The 21,360-nt window shown below is 43.7% G+C and overlaps 3 protein-coding genes across 6 annotated transcripts; 2 read left to right on the top strand and 1 right to left on the bottom strand.

The window, feature by feature from the left end:
• The first annotated feature begins 981 nt into the window (after window positions 1-981).
• On the top strand, window positions 982-8,641 carry LOC114792447 (insulin receptor substrate 2-B). Its single transcript, XM_074933631.1, is given in 5 exon segments — window positions 982-1,948; window positions 1,951-2,340; window positions 2,343-2,701; window positions 2,703-4,444; window positions 6,751-8,641. Coding segments are annotated over 5 exon segments (3,198 nt in total). The 5' UTR covers window positions 982-1,246; the 3' UTR covers window positions 6,756-8,641.
• Window positions 8,642-8,859: 218 nt separating this feature from the next.
• On the bottom strand, window positions 8,860-18,682 carry atg4a (autophagy related 4A, cysteine peptidase). Of its 4 annotated transcripts, XM_028983572.1 has the most exons (14): window positions 18,608-18,682; window positions 18,298-18,309; window positions 14,151-14,261; window positions 13,981-14,052; window positions 13,751-13,849; window positions 13,563-13,664; window positions 13,336-13,408; window positions 13,148-13,227; window positions 12,438-12,649; window positions 12,108-12,186; window positions 11,670-11,815; window positions 11,508-11,564; window positions 11,318-11,429; window positions 8,860-10,645 (listed from the first exon to the last, which is right to left on the bottom strand). In XM_028983572.1, exons 1-14 carry the CDS (start codon window positions 18,615-18,617, stop codon window positions 10,581-10,583), a joined length of 1,230 nt encoding a protein of 409 aa, XP_028839405.1. In that variant the 5' UTR covers window positions 18,618-18,682; the 3' UTR covers window positions 8,860-10,580. The 4 variants fall into 4 exon arrangements, with proteins under 4 accessions (XP_028839405.1, XP_028839401.1, XP_028839404.1 ...); XM_028983568.1 differs by having other exon boundaries at window positions 11,318-11,564; XM_028983571.1 differs by lacking the exon at window positions 18,298-18,309 and having other exon boundaries at window positions 11,318-11,564; window positions 18,608-18,642.
• Window positions 18,683-18,793: 111 nt separating this feature from the next.
• ankrd46a (ankyrin repeat domain 46a) lies at window positions 18,794-21,326 on the top strand. Its single transcript, XM_028984205.1, has 4 exons — window positions 18,794-18,896; window positions 19,619-19,949; window positions 20,049-20,207; window positions 20,456-21,326. Exons 2-4 carry the CDS (start codon window positions 19,639-19,641, stop codon window positions 20,670-20,672), a joined length of 687 nt encoding a protein of 228 aa, XP_028840038.1. The 5' UTR covers window positions 18,794-18,896; window positions 19,619-19,638; the 3' UTR covers window positions 20,673-21,326.
• Window positions 21,327-21,360: the final 34 nt, after the last annotated feature.

The following is a 21,360-nucleotide window of genomic DNA, read 5'->3' as shown; positions in this document are numbered from 1 at the left end:
CATACAGGAGGATAAAGCAGTAATCTCGGTAATCCTGCAGAAAATGATCGTACCGAGCTCTAAAAATGGGGGAGTCCTGCATTTGTAAGTACGGGCGACGCAGCCAGATGGCGGCTTTCGAGCGAGTGTTGAGGATAATCCAGCACACATCGCCAATAAGAAGGACAAGGAGAGGGGAGGTCAAGTTTAACCAGATTAAAATCGCCCTAAAATCATTTTACATCCGTAAAACAGATTACATTTACTGGATGGAGCACCATCACATGTTGTCACTCTAGTCATTTCAGAGGTTACGTACCGGTGAGCGATCAGCTTCAGATATATATATTGGATTTGTGGGTGTTTTTTTTTTGGTAGGTATATGTAAATATATATATATAAATTTTTAATGCTCACTGTCACGTAACATCCTATCCGGAAGTGAATGATAACATATATTTTTTTATTTTTGGAACTGTGCCCTAATATGAGTGGACAATAGGCGCGAGCCACATTGTTTTGACCAAAATAAAATCGAGATGTTGCTACGCTAGAAATGTGTACAAGACACGATGTCGGCACACAAACAGATTAGGAGTAAAGCCACTGAAGATACAAGAGAACTATGTGTTTTTGGTCGGATCTATTTTTTTGAGTGTCTGGTGCACATATAAAACAATCCATCTTGAATCGAGGCAAAGAATTAGAAATGCGGGTTAACAAAAAAACTACCCAATGAGCTGGTGCAATGAGAGGAAGAAGCGTGAAACCGACGCCATTCTTCCCAGCGGTTGGTTCCCACGACTATCCATCACATCCCGCAGCATCATTTCATCATCTCCCCACATCGCCCGCTCTCCGCCCCGCCCAGCCGCCGTCAGGGCCAATCGCGTGGCCAGAGGCGGCCCTGCTCCCGCTCTGATTGGTCGGCGGTGTTGCCAGTCCGTCCACCTCCGCGGCTGCATCTTGAACTGGGAGGCTGACGCGCGCGTCACGTGATGTTTTCGCTGGTTTGTAGTGATGTGGAGCCACCATGAGTGAGGGGGAAATGTAGATTGAAAAATGGCAATTAACGGGGCCGCGGCGCGTGCAGAGACGCAATACGCTGTCGCGCGGGCTGCGCGGGGTTCGGCTCCGTGCGCTTTTTTTGAGGGGTAGGCAGGGCGACGCGAAGGGGGCTCGTGTAGCGGGCGCTGCGAACCAACTGACGAGAATGGGCCGTGCGTCCGTGTGAGCGAGGTAAAGTGACCTTTCGTTGCATTGTCCCATGGAAGATTTGCCAAGCAGAGGGAGAATCGGCGACATGTTGACGCTGGAGGCGTATTCGCGCGGCGTCGCTGCGAAAACGGCGGCCGCCGCCGCCGAGCCGCCGCCGTCATCTTCATCCTCCTCCTCCCTCTCCTCCTTACCCCCGCACTTGACGACCTCATCTCACCAAGGTCTCCCGCCGGCGAGGCGGCAGCTCCCGCCGTACCACTTCAAGCCCCAGCAGCTGTTCCTGGAGGACACCTGTCCCGGCGCGATGATGAAGAGGCCGCTGCCGTCGCTCCAGTACAAGGTGCAGGACTCCGCCTTCTGCCGCGTCCTCAGCGCGGACACCACCGCCGCGGCACTGGCGGCCTCGGCCGCCGTCTGCTCGGCCAGCCTGGACCGCGACGTGTGGAAGTGCGGCTACCTGCGGAAGCAGAAGCACGGCCACAAGCGCTTCTTCGTCCTGCGGGGACCCAGCCACTTGGGGCCCAGCCGCCTGGAGTACTACGACAGCGAGAAGAAGTTCCGCAGCGGCCTGAAGGCCGCGGCCGCCGCCGGCACCGGCTCGGGCGGCGTGGTGTGCCCCGCCAAGCGAGTCATCTATCTCTCCCAGTGCTTCACTGTCAACAAGAGGGCGGACGCCAAGAACAAATACCTCATCGCCCTGTACACTAAAGACGAGTACTTTGCCATGGTGGCGGAGAACGAGCAGGAGCAGGGGGCGACTGGTACCCCGTCGCCCTGAACGATTTAATGACCGAAGGCAAGAAGGGGCAGCTGGACGCCGACGAGCTGGACGACGGCTACGGGACCATCTCGCCGGGCACCATTTTTAAGGAGGTGTGGCAGGTGAATGTGAAGCCCAAGGGCCTGGGGCAGACCAAGAACTTGATGGGGGTTTACCGTCTGTGCCTTTCTGCCAAGACAATTCACCTGGTGAAACTGAACTCGGAGACGCCCTCCGTGAACCTGCCGCTGATGAACATTCGTCGCTGTGGCCATTCTGAGAGCTTTTTCTTCATTGAGGTGGGGCGCTCTTCCTCCATCGGCCCCGGCGAGATTTGGGTGCAGGTGGAGGACTCCGTGGTGGCTCAGAACATGCACGAAAACCATCCTGGGACACCATGAGAGCTCTCAAGGCTTTTCCTGACTTCAGGCCGCGCAGCAAGAGCCAGTCGTCCGGATCGAACCCCGTTCCCTTCATTACGACCCGCCGGCACCTGGGCAACCTCCCCCCGAGTCAGACAGGGCTGCAGCGCCACTCCCGGACCGACTCTGTGACTGGAACCCCTCCTGGAGGGAAGGGTAAGGGTGGGCGGGAGCGCTTCCGGACCTCCAGTGAGGGGGAGGGCACCAGTGGACGCCCCCTCAGCTCTGGCACCGGTTCACTGGTGCACCTGAACACTCCCTGTGCCAACGTGGGTCGCGAGGAAAGTGCGGGAAGCTGCTGCGCCCGCTCCTCCCCCAGCTCCAGCCACCACCATCACCACCACCAACCACCAACAACACCACCACCACCACCACCACCACCACCACGCACGCTCCGCCTCCCTGCCCGTCACGCACTTCCTGTCTGCGACCAGCCCCATCAGCGTTTCCAGCAGCAGCGGCCACGGCTCGGCGTCAGACACGCACACCCGCCCGTCCAGCTCCTCCATCTGCGGCTCGCCCAGCGACGGCGGTTTCAACTCGTCCGACGAATTCTGCTCCAGCCCCTGTGACTTCCGTTACTTCCGTGCCAACAGTAACACCCCCGAGTCTCTGGGCAACACCCCGCCGGTGCGAGAGGAGCATCGGCTGATGGACTGCATGGCTCTGGACAGGCAGCACACCTTCGAGGAGGAGAGCTGCTACATGGAACGGGCGTTCATCAAGCTGGCGCTCTCCTCCAAAGCCAAGTTTGCCTGTGGCGGCGGCGGCGGCGGCGTGACGCACCAGAAAGCCACGCAGACCACGTCTTCGCTGGACGAGTCCAGCCCTGTTGAGGCGAGGAGGCATGTAGCGTGCGCCTGTTCCCCAAAGTCCTGCTACAGGTCTTACGTCGAATTACATCACCCAGCCAAGCCCTCCGCGCTCCACGCCGACAGTCAGAAGAAGCTGGTGAAGGACGACGGCTACATGCCCATGATGTATAGCGTGGCTTCATCTCCCAGCACCAACTACATCCCCATGCAGCCCAAACTGCTCCACCCTTCCACCCTGGAGGTTCAGTGCCCCCTCGCCGGGAGCGCGCAGCAGGCCGGGCCGAGCGGCTACATGATGATGATGCCTGGCGACGGCCTCCCATGCGGCAGGAGTCAGGCTGACGACTGCAGCGAGTACATGGAGATGACGCTGAGCAACGTGACCGAGGTGTACCCCCAAACTCCGCCCGACGCCCCCAGATCCGGCGGATCCTATTTCTCCCTCCCCCGTTCGTACAAGGCCCCTCTGCGTGAGAAAAGCGGACGGGGGGAGTACACGGTGACGACCCCGGCTGACTCCCCCTCCCCTCCTAGCCCGGGTGAATACATTCACATGGACTTTGGAGACAGGCTCACCCGCTCGCCCGTGTCCCCACCTGATGCGTGCGCTGCTGGGTTTGAGCCTTACTGCCCTGCTCTGGAGCAGGAATATCTCGACCTGGACATGGACAGCCTGCTATTCAAAGGCCGTCCACCCCGGCACTCTCTCGTTGCCCCCTGGAACCCCCCAAACTACGCCCGGCCGGTAGCCAGCGCCTATATCCAGGCAGACTGTGACCCTGAAAAGACTTTTGTCGGCTGTGGGGTGGCTAAAAGTCCCTCCCAGCTGTTTCAACACCTCTGTGTGGTCGAGAGCTCGCCGACGGAGCCTGCGGTAGTCCGTGCGGACCCCCAGGGCCGGAGACGACACAGCTCCGAGACCTTCAGCCCCCCACTGGCTCCTGGCAGGGTCAGCTGCAGCACGAACCCCAACCTGCCAGAGGGTTCCCGGTGGCACGACTCGGCCTCCTTCAGCAGCGTGTGGTCCCAGACAGAAGACCCGTCATTCCCCGACTCCACGGCCACTCCTGCGGGCCGGCGTAACACCTCATCCAGCTACCTCAACTATGTTGCCCTCGACCTGAAGGAAGTGCCCGGCTCTGCCAGTCGCGGGGCTGCCCCACGCCCGGCGCGTAACCGTGGCGATGAGAGCGAGGCCTACACTGGTATAGATTTCTCTGTGCCGGGAGGATCCACCACTGCCTCAAAAGGTTGGTTCTACTTCTGTCTTCCCTTATGCCTACAAGTGATTAACTGTGGTTCAGACTTATGGCTGCTTTTACATTTAATAAAAGAAACAAACAGCTCAGCAGCTGGTTAATTTATATTTGTCACCATTATCAAGAAACATGACTTCAAAATTGACAAAAACTGAAAATAATGTCATTATTGTTCATTTGTGTCATTGATGGCATTTAAATTAAATATTAATGTAGAACGTGAAAATATTCTATATTCACTAGATAATAATCTAATGAAATAAGGTAATAGTCGAACCAGCCAGAATATTTTTATTCTATTTTTTGCCAAGTTTTGTCTTCATGGGACAGATGGAACAGAGAATATGAAAGCACTGGGTTTTTTTTTTTTTGAGATACACATTTTCTACTAAGAGCTCTCTGCAGAATAACACTGGAAGGAAATGCTGTTCATCTCCTCTGTGATTGTGTCTCCACTGCTTTTGTCTCTGCTGTCTCTTTGTTCAGAGAAATGCTTATAAATGAGTCAAGTTTGAATCAATTGTGAATGTTTATGATTTTGTTTTCTGTGGCACTTGAAACTAGCATGTGGATTTGAGATAATCCCTGATTTTTGTACGTTTTATTGTTGTTTTTCTTGTTATTTCCCCCTCTTGTATGATTTGTGTTGTTACACTTCATCTGCTGAATATATATTATATATATGCTGCATGTTTCCTGGAGCATTGTGGCAACCTGGAGCTGTGTGAATTATAATCTTGTGTCCACATTAAAGAATAGCAAAGGCAGTTACTGCATGTACACATGATTTTCTGAGATGTCATCACATTTAGGCCTTCACTTGAAGGAGCTGCGTGCCGTGGCTGTAGCGCCCGGCTGTTTACGCCTGTTTCTTCAGCATGATGCAATACCGACTCGCAGCAGCTCACAGCTCCCTGCCGCCTCCTGCCCTTACAGCATCAGCGCTAGCTGGAGAGCATCTGACTAACCACGTCACCACAGCACAGCCTCATTTCATGTGTTCTACCCTGTGATCTGTTATACCAGTGTTTTTCTCCTGGCTTCTTCTTATTCATATTGCCACCTCCCCTTACCCACTTAATGGTTTTGTCTGGTTTCCATTGGGTTTTTCCTGTCTCCTTTCCTAGTAATACTGTTGTGTGTTATTGTGCTATATGAACTGAAATGGTCAACCATTGTTTAGATGCAGGACATTTGTGTTAAGATGCAGATGAAGGAAAAACCTCTTGAATCCAGCATCGTTCTCATTTCAACACTGACTAATCCCATACTTACTTGTTCACCTTTACTCAACTCTTTTGGAGTTCAGATCAGTTCTATGGTTTGTTGGCTCTGGACATATTTTAATGATATATATAGTAAAAGTGCTCCGAGCCGAAGTCACACAGGACTCCCGTTTCTGTGAGGTTTTACTGTAATTCGTAGTGGATCAAGTCCTCTGTAGGAAATGGTTCCAGATCTAAAGTCTTCAATTGAGTCATGGTAAAATACCACATGAGGTTATTAAATTCAGAGTTTCATGTGATATTGGATAAGTGAGATTCTCATTCTGATTTTTAACTAAAGTTATTGTTAAATGTTGTTTAATTATTTGAATATTCCTACTTCAGAATATATAATAGCCATTATATCGACCATGTGAGGACAAAAAAAAATCCCAGATGTGCAGATGCTCCTGAGACCTGGTCATTAATATGAACATTTTTATTCTTTCTTGGCCAGTGCTAATAATTGGCCTTTTCATAATTAATTATATAAATAAAACAGGAATCTTGAATGTCATAATTAACCATTTGGTTTAACTGTATTGTGAGAGTGTTACTATATTACATAAACTATTAAAATGAGAATTTCTATATATTGGTTTAAACATGAATTGGATGATTTTCAGTATTTATTAGAGAACACAATATTTTCTGGTGTATGTGTGTGGTTTTTTTGTTTTTCTCTTCATATATATTTTACTCACAAAACACTACTGCACATTCATCACGGTTCGTTACGATTTCATTGTAATATATTTTGCATAAACTGTTACTTTTACATATTGTATTACATTTAAGTCAAGTATGCAATCTAGAATAATTCCAAAAACATCGATTGAATAAGTGCTAAAAAATATATATATGCATATATTTAATAGAAATGGGTCTCATAACCTACCTGAGTTTATTATTAGGTCTGCAGGAGAATTAAATTACTCCAGTGGCTCCACAACTCTAAATATTAACTCTTCTGTGTCTCTCTGTGTCCTCGTGTCGTCTCCCCCCCCCCCCCCCCCCCCCCCCCCCCTCCAGACTGAGCACTGAGCCGTCGCAGAGACTCCTGCTGAAGGAGCCAACTTGTTCCCACCAGACCTCCGAGAACAAAGAAAGATTAATTGCACAACCACTTTGTTTTTCTTTTATTGTTTTTTAAATTCATTGTTTTACATAACTGCCTCAGTGACAGGTTTATTATTTATTTACTGTATTTATTATTCCCATTTTTGTGTAGAAATAGCTGTGACGATTACTTATCATTTTTATTCTGTTTACAAATGCACTGAATGCTGTTGCCACAGCATTCCGTAACACTCCCAGTGGTACAGAATTCACATCGGCATGTTGTCACCCTCACCTGTGCCATCTGACCTCGGTGTTTAACAGGAACAGCTGCTCGATGTCACCCTTTCAGTTTGTCCTCTCCAGACACTCAGTCTTACCTTCCTGTCACTAATTTATGTAGACGTTTATTTATACAAATGTATATTTTTCCAAGCGGCAATGACTTACATTGCAGAATGTGTACATAAATGTAGAACATTTGAATTGTGGATTACAAACTTTCCCCTCTCCTTCGCACATACACTGAAAAAAACTAGCTTTCATTTTTACCGCTGATACAATGAGCCCCCTGAAGCCTGACAGACATGTTTGTGCCCAGGCTATATGAAAGCATATAATAGATTATTCGGTCACACTTTCCTTCTGCATAGGATCAAAAACCGGCATGCGGTCCATGTTCCAGCTCTTTAACATCCAACTCTAATCATTTGACTGATAAAAGGCTCCAGGATTCTTGATTCCTTTTTACTTGGGGGGGGGGGGACAGCATCTCCGTACAATGTTTACAGTTTCGGTGACAGAATCATTGCAGGTCTTGCCTGTGGTGCTCGGTACAGTAGAGGATAGCAGCTGCTGGTGCTAAACTGCTGGGCCGACTGGTAGACACAACCACTTCACCTCATTGACTTCCTGCACTCCTGGTATGATTTATCAAATGCAACGATCAATAACTCATATGTGGCCCCATTGGGCACGGACCTCGTTGGATTACACAGTAGTGCTAAAACGTACGATGGACAGACCGAGGGAAGATGCTGTTTTGTGTACATAAATTTTGCTTATGAGCTTGTTTTTCCGGCCTGGCCCGGGCCAGGTTGCTTCCCAATGGGGCTTGTGGGTGGGAGCTCCTGGCCTGCAGCCGGGGCTGCTTTGTGTTTGGAGCCGTCAGGGTGAGGGAGGTGGTGGAGCGCTGTGTTGTGAGACGTGTGTTAGATTTACATTAGTATTCAGCCTGTTCGTGGACAGTGTGACAGAATCATATCAGTGAATTTTTCACCATGACTTGAAAAGATAGTTTGTCCAAGGCTGCCCTTTCTTTTGCTAGCTTTTTTGTGTCATGCTATTGTGTCACGATATTGAATTGCTTTAAATGTAAGTAACAATGTGAACTGGAAGATTAAAAAAAATAAAAAACCGTAGTATTCTATACATTCGGACATACGATGACCACAGCCTGAAGTGTAAAGAAACTTGTGTTTAGTATTTTCAGCTCTACTGAGAGTGCCAGACATCAGTATTGGAATAAGTAAAGTGTGTGTGTGTGTGTGAGAGAGAGAGAAGGAGTGGAAGAATGAGAGAAAGATAAAAAAAAGAAGCAGAATGTGTCAGACCCTGCCATCTTTTTGTATCATTTATCACAAACTGCACTCGAGTTGCAGTTATTTGTGATATGACCTAAATAGAAAAATGATAATGATTAAAATATATCATTATTTATTCTGTCTTCCTATGTAAATATTGTAATTTTGATATCCCTTCTCTTTGTTTACCATGATGCCACCCATCACCTACTTCTCTGCATAAAGGATGGTGGTGTCTGTGGATATTTTTTTGTCTGTTAAACATTTTTATATTTTATTTTGGTGTATATTTATGAGATTGGTTTGCTTGTAATAGAGCTATTACAATAAAAAAAAGTGCCAAGGTATCCTTTACCCTGAGTGTTACTTATTTTACCCTGTATATTTTACTTGTTTTCTATTCTATCCATAATTTAAGACACATCCACGGATATCCACATTTTGGGGCACATTTTTTATTACTTACTAAAATTACTTTGAAATATCAATACAAGGTCACTAATTGTTTCTATTTATTTCCATCTGTCATGCCCCCCTGGCCATGCATTTAATTACAAGAAAGAAAATTATAATTTGTAAACCTGCGCCTGCTCAGTGCAAACACAAATGACATCGACGGCACCTGCATGAAACAAAACCATGATGCACAGCTGTCATAGTATAACTCATAGTATAAGGAATGATTGCATTCTTAAAGGTAAAGCTTTACACTAAATTAATTGCATATAAACTCAAATATATTTCTGAAATATTTTATGTTGATAACCCTCAATATGATTATCCAGTATCTCAAATCATTACAATATCTAACAAAATTTTCCAAAAAGGATTCACAATCCAGCTTAATTTATAGTTTCTTTATAAAAAAGGCTAGAAGACTGGTAAAATTTAAGTCAAATGCATTAATTGGGTTTTTAATTTTAATCAAGGTTACATCAAAATTCAGCCCAGACCCATCAAAGCATGAACTAGACTTCTGATGATATGCTGTGGTATCTGGGAGAAAGCTGTCAGTAGCAGATACTTTTAATCCAGCGTGTTGCAAGGTGGTCCATTCTGACAAATCTGCCAATACACAGGTACATACATTAGAAACTGCAATGTTTCCGAACCTTAACATTTTCATCAACTTGATATAGTGCTCAATTACTGCCTAAAATAACCGAGCCACTAGCAGGTGTTACAAGTCTGTGTTATTCACGTTAGCTGTTATAATATTATGGTTGAGCGGTGTATATAACACAGTACAGTAAAGAAAAAATACCCACAGGATCACAGTATGAATACAGTCACTTCCAACTGAGGCACAATTTTTAGAGGCTACCCATAAGACACTGATTCACTGGCCAGATTGTTACTACATATCGAATAAAATGGTGTGAGTCCTTCTTCATCTCACTGGGGTAACCATGACAATCAGCACAAAGACTACAATGGCCGAGAGATAATTAGATATATTTAATGTCAGGCATACTTACATTTGTCTGAAGTGTGAGGTGCAATAAGTTACAAGTAAATAATGGGCAGGAAGTCATTTACCCAAACCATTTAAGAACATAAATAAGTTAGGCACTTTTCATGTACAGGTTTTGTTGAGTGAACTAAGTTGTTTTGCATTTTAACACTGCATACTGGGTGTCTCCTGGTAACAGGAGGTAGTTTGTGTGGTGTGAAAGTGATGGCTTTTCTGGAGACACAACTCCTGCCACAGTCCATACCAATGTCCTCTTTGTCCCAGAGAGGGAAGCTGGTCTGTGTGACTTCTGGTCACACATTTTACAGTTCAATAAAGTACATGCAACCAAAAAAAAAAAACAGTCTTTGTTAATCTAAAAAAAAAAAAGACAAACACAAGTCTTGTCCAGGGCTTGGTAGAACTGGATGAGGAAAGGGGTCGGGGCACCCTGATCCTTGAATTTGCACCCTGATCCTTGGATCAATTTCAGTATATAACAGCAAAGTGAGAGAGCGCAAGTGTGTAGATACTGTAAATGCGAAGAAATAATACAGAAATAATATATAGTTCCACTCTTCTGATGTGTCTTTTAATATTCCCTCTGCCTGAAGATGCCATCCTTTTTTTTGCAAACTGTGGTGTTGTTGGTTTTGGTCTGAGGCACTTCTAAAACACAGTATGGAGCGCTGAGCCTGCTGCGGTGCTCTTCTGAAACTCCAAGGTCGAACGCTGAACAGGTGCACAGGGGTGAAGGCGGAGTCACATCACACATTCAGGATTTCAAACTCCTCCTCAGACTCGAACAGCTTGTCAGTGGATTCGATGAACTCTGTTGAGACACACATTAAAAAACCAAAGTTGTTTAAACAAAAAACAATGCAAACACAGGCATAAATTGTGTATTACAGTTTTTTTTAGGTTTCAGAGTTGGACATTTTCATTAAAACTGTATGTACAGTTGAAGCCAAAATTATTAGCCTCCTGATAAAATTAGACAAAACTTTTGATTTCTCCATGAAAATGACCATTTAAAACAAGTGTATGTTGTTTTGGAAACAAATACTCTACAAATTACAATGCCCATTCGTTACAATGCCCATTTTATTGATGCACAGTTAAAACAAGAAATAGCAGAAATATCCAAAATTAAACCCTTTCCGAGCCACAACTGACATCAATTTCTTAAAGTAGTTCTTTATGAGGTTGCCACAGGTCTGCTCTCCTTTCACTCATCTGAACGATCACACTAAACCACACTTGAGACTTTCACATGAACCAAAACTCTCTCTCTCTCTCTCTCTCTCTCTCTATATATATATATATATATATATATATATGCTTTTTTTTATCTCTCTCTCTCTCTCTCTCTCTCTCTCTCTCTCTCTCTCTCTCTATATATATATATATATATATATATATATATATATATATATAGAGAGAGAGAGAGAGAGAGAGAGAGAGAGAGATAAAAAAAAGCATTCTATAAGAATGTGACACGAACCAGCTCCAGTGGTCTGGACCTCGGGTTTGGTGGGAGGGACAAAGGGAGGCCAGTGGGATGGGTGTTTTTCTACCAGTTCAAACATCCGCAGGTTCCTCTTCTTCAGGACCTCCTTCAATGTGGATTGAAAAATATTAAATATAAAAAACATGAGCTGCAAGTCACATCTTAATCTCAACAGAAGCCCTACCTTCTGAACCAAGTCACACCAGCTGTCAAAGTCTTCCTCAGTCTTACAGAAGAACCCCTGTAGTAACATACACCGAAGACATAATATACCACCATTCAGTGTGCTGCCATTTTTTTCCCACTACTTGCTCTTGATCCTATACCCTCCAATGGTTGGGCTCACCAGTGCTACTGAGGGGTCCAGGCTGGTGATTTTCATTCGATGAGGACTCCTTTGACAGTGGTAGCCGAGATCGTCCACGTATGAGCCCTGCTCAGCATCTAGAGCCGATTGTGTGGTGTGGGGGTCTAGGTAGATAAGCTCTTCACCTATGAAAATTTGTACAAAGTGACTAATCTATCAATGAATGTAATTTACTTGGTATGTGTAAGGGAATACTCAAATCATAAAGAAAAATATTTGTTGTGTTTTTTTTTTACACTGTTAAACAAGCTGTACACTGACTACTTTACATTGTATTAAAGTGTCATATCTTTGGTATTGTCCTATGGAATGGTATAGCAAAATATTTACAAAAATGTGAGGGGTGTATTCACTTTTGTGGATACTGTATAAGAAACAAATATCAGATATTTTAATTCAAGAACATGTCTGTCTCACCTATTAATCCAATGAAGTAATAGGCAAGGTTTGGTTTTCCTCCTAACACACCACATGACTGAGGTATCTTAAAGCACTCCTTCAGAAAAATGAAGACAAAGACACGCAGATCAGCAATCATGGACTGTTACTCCGTCTTACATTATTTGTACTTATGAGCAACTACTGTCTTAGTATCTTGTGTTTGATAAATGTGTTGTTCCCTTTTCTTTGTCTGTAATTAGGACATTATTTTGAATTATGTGCAGTTTGTTAAGTACCACAGGTGGAGTGGGCCCTTTATATAAAATGTAATATTCACATGAAAGTCTGTGTAGACTGTAACGTTACTTTGAGAGCCTGGATGTAGACGGGGTTAATGTTATTGATTCCCAGTCGCAGTGGAACAAGCAGTAACAGTGGCCTCCACGATGGGGAGATGTATGAGTGGGCATGGGAGAGAGGGCGGAAGGGGGAACTGGAGGAGACTCCTGAGAATTCCCCCCACCCACAAGCTCCTGCACAGGGTCGACTGTCTGGACCTGCCTTCTGACATTGTTTCTCTAGAGGACAGGAAAAGATAGGAGTTCAGAACATCAGAAGGCCAAACTGATAACTGAAGTCAGAGAAATCCTATCTATTAATAAACTCAAAAAAATCTAACCTGTAATCAGATATCATAAACAGATAAAGATATGTATGTCAGTACCAGATACAGGTACTGACATACAGGCTCTACTAACTGCAATGTGATCGGTTCAACAGAAAATCACATCAGCCAGACCACAAAAAGTAGCCTCGCTCAAACTGTTACTGAATCTGATACAGGTGTAAACATGATCTCTACATGGTGGCTACACCGTCTTTTCTCACATGGTAGCAACATGCTCTGGTAAGATGCAATCACAACATGGACAATGAAAGGGTAACTTAATACCAGTGTAAATTGCAAAAGCAATTTAGCATCATTCAATATCCATATCCAGAAACAAATCCTGAGCGGTTTAAAAAAAAAAAAAGCTATGCATTTGTCATAGAGAAAGACACACAATGAGACTCACTGATATCCTCAATCACCACTGTGTTGTCCATTGACACATAGACAGCAAGAGAGTTCCAGTCATCAAACACTGCAAGTTTCCTTAAGATTTAATGAAACAGACAAAACAAACAGAAAAGACAGACACAGCCCTTTTATTAGGGGGAAATGTAACATTGTGGGAAAGCAGAATCAGAGACCACAACTTACTTGAGCACTTGCGCGACTGTGTTCGGACCGTACCACTCTCCAACTGACTTTCCCTCACCTACACCCATCTGAGCTGGAGACATGAAGACACTGGCTAAATTCGCATTATACCATCAGGTTTCTTTTTTTCAATAATAGAATGAGCCTTTATACAAAACAAGTCCAAATTATGAGTGTTGCCAAGCATTGACGTGATTGGTTCTCTTTCAACAGCAGTAAGTTCTCACCCATCTGGTGGATGGAGTAACAGCTGTCCTTCTTGTCCAAGAAACAGTTTAGGATACGGTGGTACTCTGCTGGATGCTTACTCTCTGGGTGCCATCGCCACTCTGTGCAGAAACAAGAAATAGACAAATCCTTGAGAGTCCATCATTCACAGCAACAACAACATATACATAAAGACCTTATTGTTCACCTCTTCCTAAATGCTGGCACACCAGTGCCTGAGCAAGGATCATCTGGCCACATCGCAGCATACAACCCCAGCCAGCATCTGACGAGGGCCCTGTTCCCCCTGTAACACAGAGACAATCCATAAATCAATCTAACACATGGCAAATGAGATCAATATCCTGCATGTTCAGATGGATGAAGACCGGCAGACTGCAGCCAACATAATATACTGACAATATCTTCTCCACTCACCAATCGGAGAGAACTTTTTCCTATATGTAAACCATAGTCGTGAACTTATGTCAGAAAGTAGATTTGATTTCTCTGCAAGAAAAAAGAAAAACCCAGATGTTTTATTTAAGACAGGATTCCTCTCTGTTTAGTGAGAGTGTGAGGGTGGAAACAGCAGCAGCAGACTGTACCTGTTTTCACATCGTAGCACTGCCCTAAAATCCACACTGGTTCAGCTGAGTCTGGGAGCTCGTCCAGGAAGTCAGAGAACACGTTGATCTGGTTTTCATACTTGGCTAAGACTGAAACAGAGAAAACATATGTGCTCTTGTGTTAATAGAACCAAGAGGTGAAATACAGTGACGTCTGAGAAGACACTATGCTACAGTACAGAAAACGCATGTATCCAGAAAGTACTCGTAGCGCATCACTTTGTCCACATTTTGTTATGTTACAGCCTTATTGCTAAATTTATTAAATACACACAACACCCCATAGTGACAATGTGGGGGAAAAGGTGGGGTTTTGGCAAATTTATTAAAAATAAAAACTGAGAAAGCACATGTGTATTCACAGCCTTTGCCATGAAGCTCAAGGTGTATCCTGTTTCTCCTGATCATCCTTGAGATGTTTGGAAAGGCAGATGCCTGTCTATATAAGGTCCCACAGTTGACAGTTCATGTTAGAGCACAAACTGTCTGTAGACCTCTGAGACAGGATTGTCTTGAGGCACAAATGTGGGGAAGGTTACATTTCTTATTTCTGCTGCTCTGAAGGTCCCAATGATGGTAGAGTGGCCAGACGGAAGCCACTCCCTAGTAAAAGGTACATGGCATTTGCCAAAAAGGCACCTGAAGGACTCTCATACCATGAGAAACAAAATTCTATGGTCTGATGAGACAAAGATTAAACTCTTTGGTGTGAAAGCAAGGAGTCATATTTGGAGGAAACCAGGCACCGCTCATTACCAGGCCAATACCATGCCTACAGTGAAGCATGGTGGTGGGAGAACCATGCTGTGGGAATGTTTTTCAGCTGCAGGAACTGGGAGAGTAGTCAGGATAGAGGGAAAGATGACTGCAGCAATGTACAGAGACATCCTGGATGAAAACCTGCTCCAGAGCGCTCTTGAACTTTCAGCAAGACAACAACTCAATCACACAGCCAATATATCAAAGAAGCTGCTTCAGGACAACTCTGTGAATGTCCTTGAGTGGCCCAAGTCCAGACTTGAGAGATCTTAAAATGGCTCTGCACAGACACTGTATGGGGAAGTGGTGGCCCTAGCGGGTAAGGAAGCAGACCTGTAATCAGAAGGCTGTGGTTTTGAATCCCAAGGTGCCACTGAGCAAAGTACTGTCCCCACACACTGCTCAGGGCTGCCCACTGCTCACTAAGGATGATGGTTAAAAGCAGAGGACACATTTTGTTGTGTCAGCGTGTGCTGTGTTTCACAATGACAATCACTTCACTTTCACATCCAACCTGATGGAGCTGCAAAGAGGAATGGGCCATACTGGCCAAGGATAGGTGTGACAACCTTTTAGCATCATATTCACTAGGGCTGCACAGTTTGGGGAAAAAGACATATTGTGATTATTGAGATCAATATTGCGATATGCGATTGCGATATGATAAAGGACACTTGCTTGTATATCAATGAAAAGTCGCATACTAATAGTGAAATGTTTAATTTCAAAGTGAAACATACAAACTACTTATAACAACCTGAAATGCCCAGTGCTTTCAAAATACAATATTCTACAAAATTAAATAAATCACAATAAACTCTTTTACATTACTGTCCAACGACAAACCCTGGTAAGGCTAAACAACTGTTTTGATTATATTTGGCCATTATAAAATCCTGTATTATAATTCTTACATTTAACCAAAATGTTGTTTGGAGGCTGACTTGAACACAGGGATGCATAGCTTTGTTAGCTTAGCTAAGGTTAAGATTTGTAAACTGAGGTGAATTTCTTTAGGAAACCTTCAAAGTTTGAGAAGTTAACTGAACAGCAAAGAACAGTCTAAATAGTTAATGCCTACGTTTAGCCAAAACGTTGTTTGGAGGCTGACTTGCATAGCTTCGCTAGCTTAGCCTAGCTTAGCTAAGGTTAAGACTTATATAAAATGGGATTTTATAATGGCCAAATATATTCAAAACAATTGTCCAGCCTTACCTATGAAATGTAATCCCCCGGGATCTGGTTTGGAGCGTACAGCGGTTTGTACAGCCCCAAGCAGCACAAGAGTGAGGCATTTTTATACACTTCTCTCCATAGACATGTATATGCTTCACGTCACAGCAGAGCCTATTGCAATATGGCGGCGACGTTGACGTACGATGCAGCGCGTCATGCGGCATCTAACCATATGTCTCCGAATGGAAAGTCATGTGACCCAACACGTCACATCCGACTGAAGTGAGACTTCAGTCAGCTCGCAAACTTTGAGAGAATGAGAGAATGGATTGGATATGTTGCTGATCCAATCCATGTACTAATCATTTAAATCGCAGCTTTTTGCATTCATGTAATCGCACAGACTGACATCGCGATTACGATTGCGATTAGATTAATCGTGCAGCACTAATATTCACAAAGACTTGAGACTGTAATTGTGGTCAAAGGTGCATTGACAAAGTACTGAGAAAAGGCTGCAAATACTTATATACAAATACAAATATATATAGTATATAAATACTTTCCAGATGCACTGAATGTAACACTTCAGTGTCCTTTCAGTATCGCTTCAATGTCACAACAAGAATTATTCCACTATATGTGCGTAACAAAAATATAAACTAATCAGTCAAAACATTGGGACTGATGGATCTTGTTACAATGCCAACTGTAGTTTATGTTTATATGGGTAAGAGTAATGGTTTGAGAGACTTTGACAAGGACCAAACTGAGATGGCTAAATGGCTAGGTCACAGCATCTCTGAAACTCCAGATCCTCTTGGACATTCCCAGTTTGGGACCTACAAAGGAAACTTGTGAACCAGTGATAGGGTCATTGACAGCCAATTTTAATGTATGCATATGGGACATGCAGGTTGGTCTGTGTTATCTGATACACTATAAGAGCTCCTGTAGCTCAAAAACTGATCATGTCGATGCTGATTCCAATAAAAATGTGTCAGAACACCCAATACATCACTGTTTTTGTGTATGGATCTGGGAAACCACAGACTGGCTAGGGTCCACTACCAAAAATGCCTACAATGGGCATGTGAACATCAGAAGTGGACCGTGGGCACAAGAAGGTGGCCTCTTCTGTTCTCATGTGGATGTCCAGGTGTCTATTTCTCACCCGGAGAAGACATGGCACCAAGATGCACTGCAGAAAGAAGGCAGGCCAACAGAGGCTTACTTAGAACAATGTTCTGCTGGGAAACCAAGAGACCTGACATTCACATGGATACTACCCAACCATTGTCGCTGACCAAGCATTACCATGTGGCAGTGCCTTCTTTCAGTGCCCTGCCACACTGCCGATGGTTAAAGGATGGGTGAAGGCTTTAAGTTTAAGGTGTTGAATTAAATTCCAAATTCTCCAGATCACAATCCAACTGAGCATTTAATCGCTCTTAACAGCTTGGTGCCAGACACCACAACTTCGGAGCCCATTCCCCAATATGGCATGGATGTTTTGGTCATTATGCAATGGCTGATCAGTGTATTATAGAGTGATTCCTCTAGTACACATAATCATATTTCACACAAACACAACACAGCAGGGTTTAAAGATAACACAGCAGGGTTTAACCAGAGGCACACGTTTGCAAAGAGAAAGACATTAAGCAAGAAATGTATTAAACATACAGGCAGCCTGGATTCTGATTAGTAAGGCTGTTTGAGTAACTTGTCTGCACACAAGTAGGTGCTGAGCTGTTTTTGGATCTCATTCTTCCCGCCTGTTTCTTTGCTCTTTCGTGGCAGGGTAGAAAGCCATCTGTTGGTTCCCTTTAAGAACGTACTGCCAAATTAGACCACTGAGAGAGATCTCTTCTTCCAGACAACAAGTCCTCTGTGAATCATTCTCTATAGTGTTGACCACAAAGATATGTTCACCACAAAGCTATGACAGGCACGCCTGTGTGACATCATCTCCACGGAGTGGAAAAATAGTAAGATGGTCACTGCTGGCTGCCTGCTAGTTTTAGATCGACTGTCAGTTTTTTCTTGTGTAATGAAACTGGGCAAGCATCGCTGGTTACACTTAACTAAGCAGTTAGCATCTGTTCTACTGAGCCAGCAAGATCACGCGAAAAGCAGAAAGCAGAAACGGATACTGCAGGAAACGCTCATCGTTAATCTCGATATTTACCCAGACAGTATCCTGAAAACAAACAGAAAGTAAAAATGTGTCTCATTAGTTAACTTCTGACAATTTTAAACAATTCTCGTATTTTACAATGGCAATGCCGGGTAATGGTATGTTTAAGGCCAGCAAAAGAACAATAAGAAAACTTGAGACTATGTTTGGAAATATTCTTTGTGCTACGTTCGCAAGAATATCACGGGTAATTTGTCTAGTTCAGGGACACGTGACATTTTAACACCGTGTTTTATCTTGTTAGACGAAACCGACAGCAAACTAGTGTCGAATTAACTATTATTTTCCTTAAAAATCTTACCTGCCTCCATACTGGGCTGTCATCGATATTTAAAGTCAACGACACAAATACAGCGCAGTGCATTGTGGGCACTGTAGTCCACCAAAACGGTCGAACACTGTTGTAACCAGAACCCCAACTACATCAACCATGGTGTTGTGTTTCGCAGCGACGATTACGTATTCAAAGTGCGACTTGGAAACTTGGGTCTTGTAGTTTTTCTGCTGCATAAAAAAAAATTCTGCGTACCTTAGATGCGACCGGAGGGAACATCGTTCCATCGTTTATATATTTAATAAAAACGCAAAAGGTAAGCTATAATGCAATTATATTCGGGAAAAAGATGATTGTGAACTTACATATCATTTAGACATGGTCGACAAGCTGAATGCTGCCTAGCATTAGCTACTTTTAGGATAGTTTTGCTAGCTTTGTTTACACTTCGTTATATGCAAAGGAAGTGTTTAAAACGTAGCTAACAGCGTAGCTACAGAACTACTGATGCATATTTCAATACTCTCCGATTGATCGTATTCCATTAATATGTTTGGGCGATTCGGATTCCTGCTAGCATCCCCGCAAAAAAGGACCAGTCAAATTTTTATCACAGATTACATAACTCTTGCATTACCAAGAGTACAGCCGGTTATGCTCGAGAATGTGGAGTCTTTGGACGCAGATCTTACTTGCCGAGATTATGTTTTGATTATAACGATAATTTAGGTCGTAACAGTATTCTTGTCGATGTTGCTTACAATACAATATATAATGTTAACTTTACTACAATTGTGATTATTGAGCTATAATTTGTCAATCATCTCTGCATTTTATTTTTTATTCTATAGCTGAGCACAGTTCTATGTGGTAGGCGCTTTGTGACAATGTACATTGTAATAAAGATTGATTGTAATTTAGATGTTACGTTCAAATTCACAAGCTTTGTGCATTTTTGATAGATGCATTTGTAATTTTAACAATCTTGACCTTTTTGGTATGTAAATTAATATATGGTGTGTTTCTTTTGAATTTCAGGCTTCTAACTTATTTCAAACATGTCATACGTCTTTGTCAATGACTCCCTGCAAACCACTGTGCCCCTTCTTCAAGCGTGTATTGATGGTGATCTGGTTTACGTGAAGCGCCTGCTAGAGTGCGGGTTTGACCCAAACACTCGGGACTGCCGTGGACGCACAGGCATGCATCTTGCTGCGGCAAGAGGAAACGTTGACATCTGCCGCCTTCTTCACAAGTTCGGTGCAGATCTGCTCGCCACTGACTCCCAAGGCAACACTGCCTTGCACATGTGTGGGCATGTGGATACGATCCAGTTCTTGGTCTCAAATGGACTTAAAATTGACATCTGGTGAGTAATTTTGGATAGCGAGTCCTGACAGAATCAGCGTATAGTACCATCCTGTCCAGTTCAATGGGTTTTCATTGTTTTTTTTACCCCTTCATTCAGCAACCATAATGGAGCTACCCCACTGGTGCTGGCCAAAAGACGGGGTGTGAACAAGGATGCCATACGTCTCCTAGAAGGACTTGAGGAGCAGGAAGTGAAGGGTTTTAACCGCAGCTCTCATTCCAGCCTGGAGAAAATGCAACTGGCTGAGAACGAAAGGTAACGTGATGAATACTAGGAAACAATGTTTTCTACACTGATAGAAAAAGCTTTTAAATTACTGTGACATCTGTGTTGTATTTAATGTTACTGTTTGTATTTAATGTTACTTGTATGCACCATGGGTCTGAGAGTAATGCAATTTCAATTCTCTGTATGTCCTGTACATGTGGCAGAATTGACAATAAAGCTGACTTTGACTTTGACATCTATGTGATTTTTAATATACTTTACCTGCCTTTTCACAGTGCCATGGAGAGTCACTCCCTCTTGAACCCACACCTGCACAGCACTGACGGTATGCTGTCTAGCTTCCGCACCACCTGGCAGGAGTTTGTGGAGGACCTAGGCTTCTGGAGGGTGCTTATCTTGCTGCTGGTCATTGCCCTGCTGTCCCTCGGCATTGCCTACTATGTTAGTGGTGTGCTACCCTTTGCCTCCAACCAGCTGGAACTGGTCCACTAAAGCTTGGAACTAATTGAGTGTCATTGTTCCACAACTGGCAACCATTTCTATACTGGCCATTTATCAGCTGAATACCTTGCGAGACAGAACTAAAGGATAAACGTTTAATAATTATGATGCGTAATTATAATGAAGATCAAGTCTTCATTTTTTTCTGAGACATAATTTGTATTCGAAATTTCAGGACCATATTTATGTGAATTTATCAGTGGCTGGCCAGAAAGGCTGGTGAAATGAAGCATTTGGTGCTGATTTCAGGAAAGATCATAATTGTGATGGTTTATTTGGTGTGTAGCTGGTAGGTAAACACCAATGATCTGTTTTGTGAAAACTGTCTATACTAAAACACTTGTAGTCTGGGACTTGACTTAACCTATAAAGTGGAGTCTGGTCCAATTTTTTAATAGTCATCATAAAAACATTGCTTTTGTTTTTAATGTCATATTTGTGTTTGCTATTTTAAAGGCTGTTTGAATATAACATTTAAGCTGAAAACTCATTTCAATCTAAAAGATTATATTTTATTAGTAGTGCTGTGTTTATACTGTTATTGAGCAAATTGTTTTTGTCATCATTTTAATTTGTCTTTTACATCTGTTTTAATGTACCTGAAATCATGTTTAATAAATATTTAAATAAATATTTTGGGACCGGCGGCAGTTGTTTAGTACTTCTCTGCCCCCCAGTG

The sequence above is a fragment of the Denticeps clupeoides genome, chromosome 6, assembly GCF_900700375.1.
Source record: "Denticeps clupeoides chromosome 6, fDenClu1.1, whole genome shotgun sequence".
Classification (NCBI taxonomy): Eukaryota; Metazoa; Chordata; class Actinopteri; order Clupeiformes; family Denticipitidae; genus Denticeps; species Denticeps clupeoides.
The sequence above is the reverse complement of the archived record's forward strand: the minus strand, read 5'-3'. Positions and strand labels throughout refer to the sequence as shown.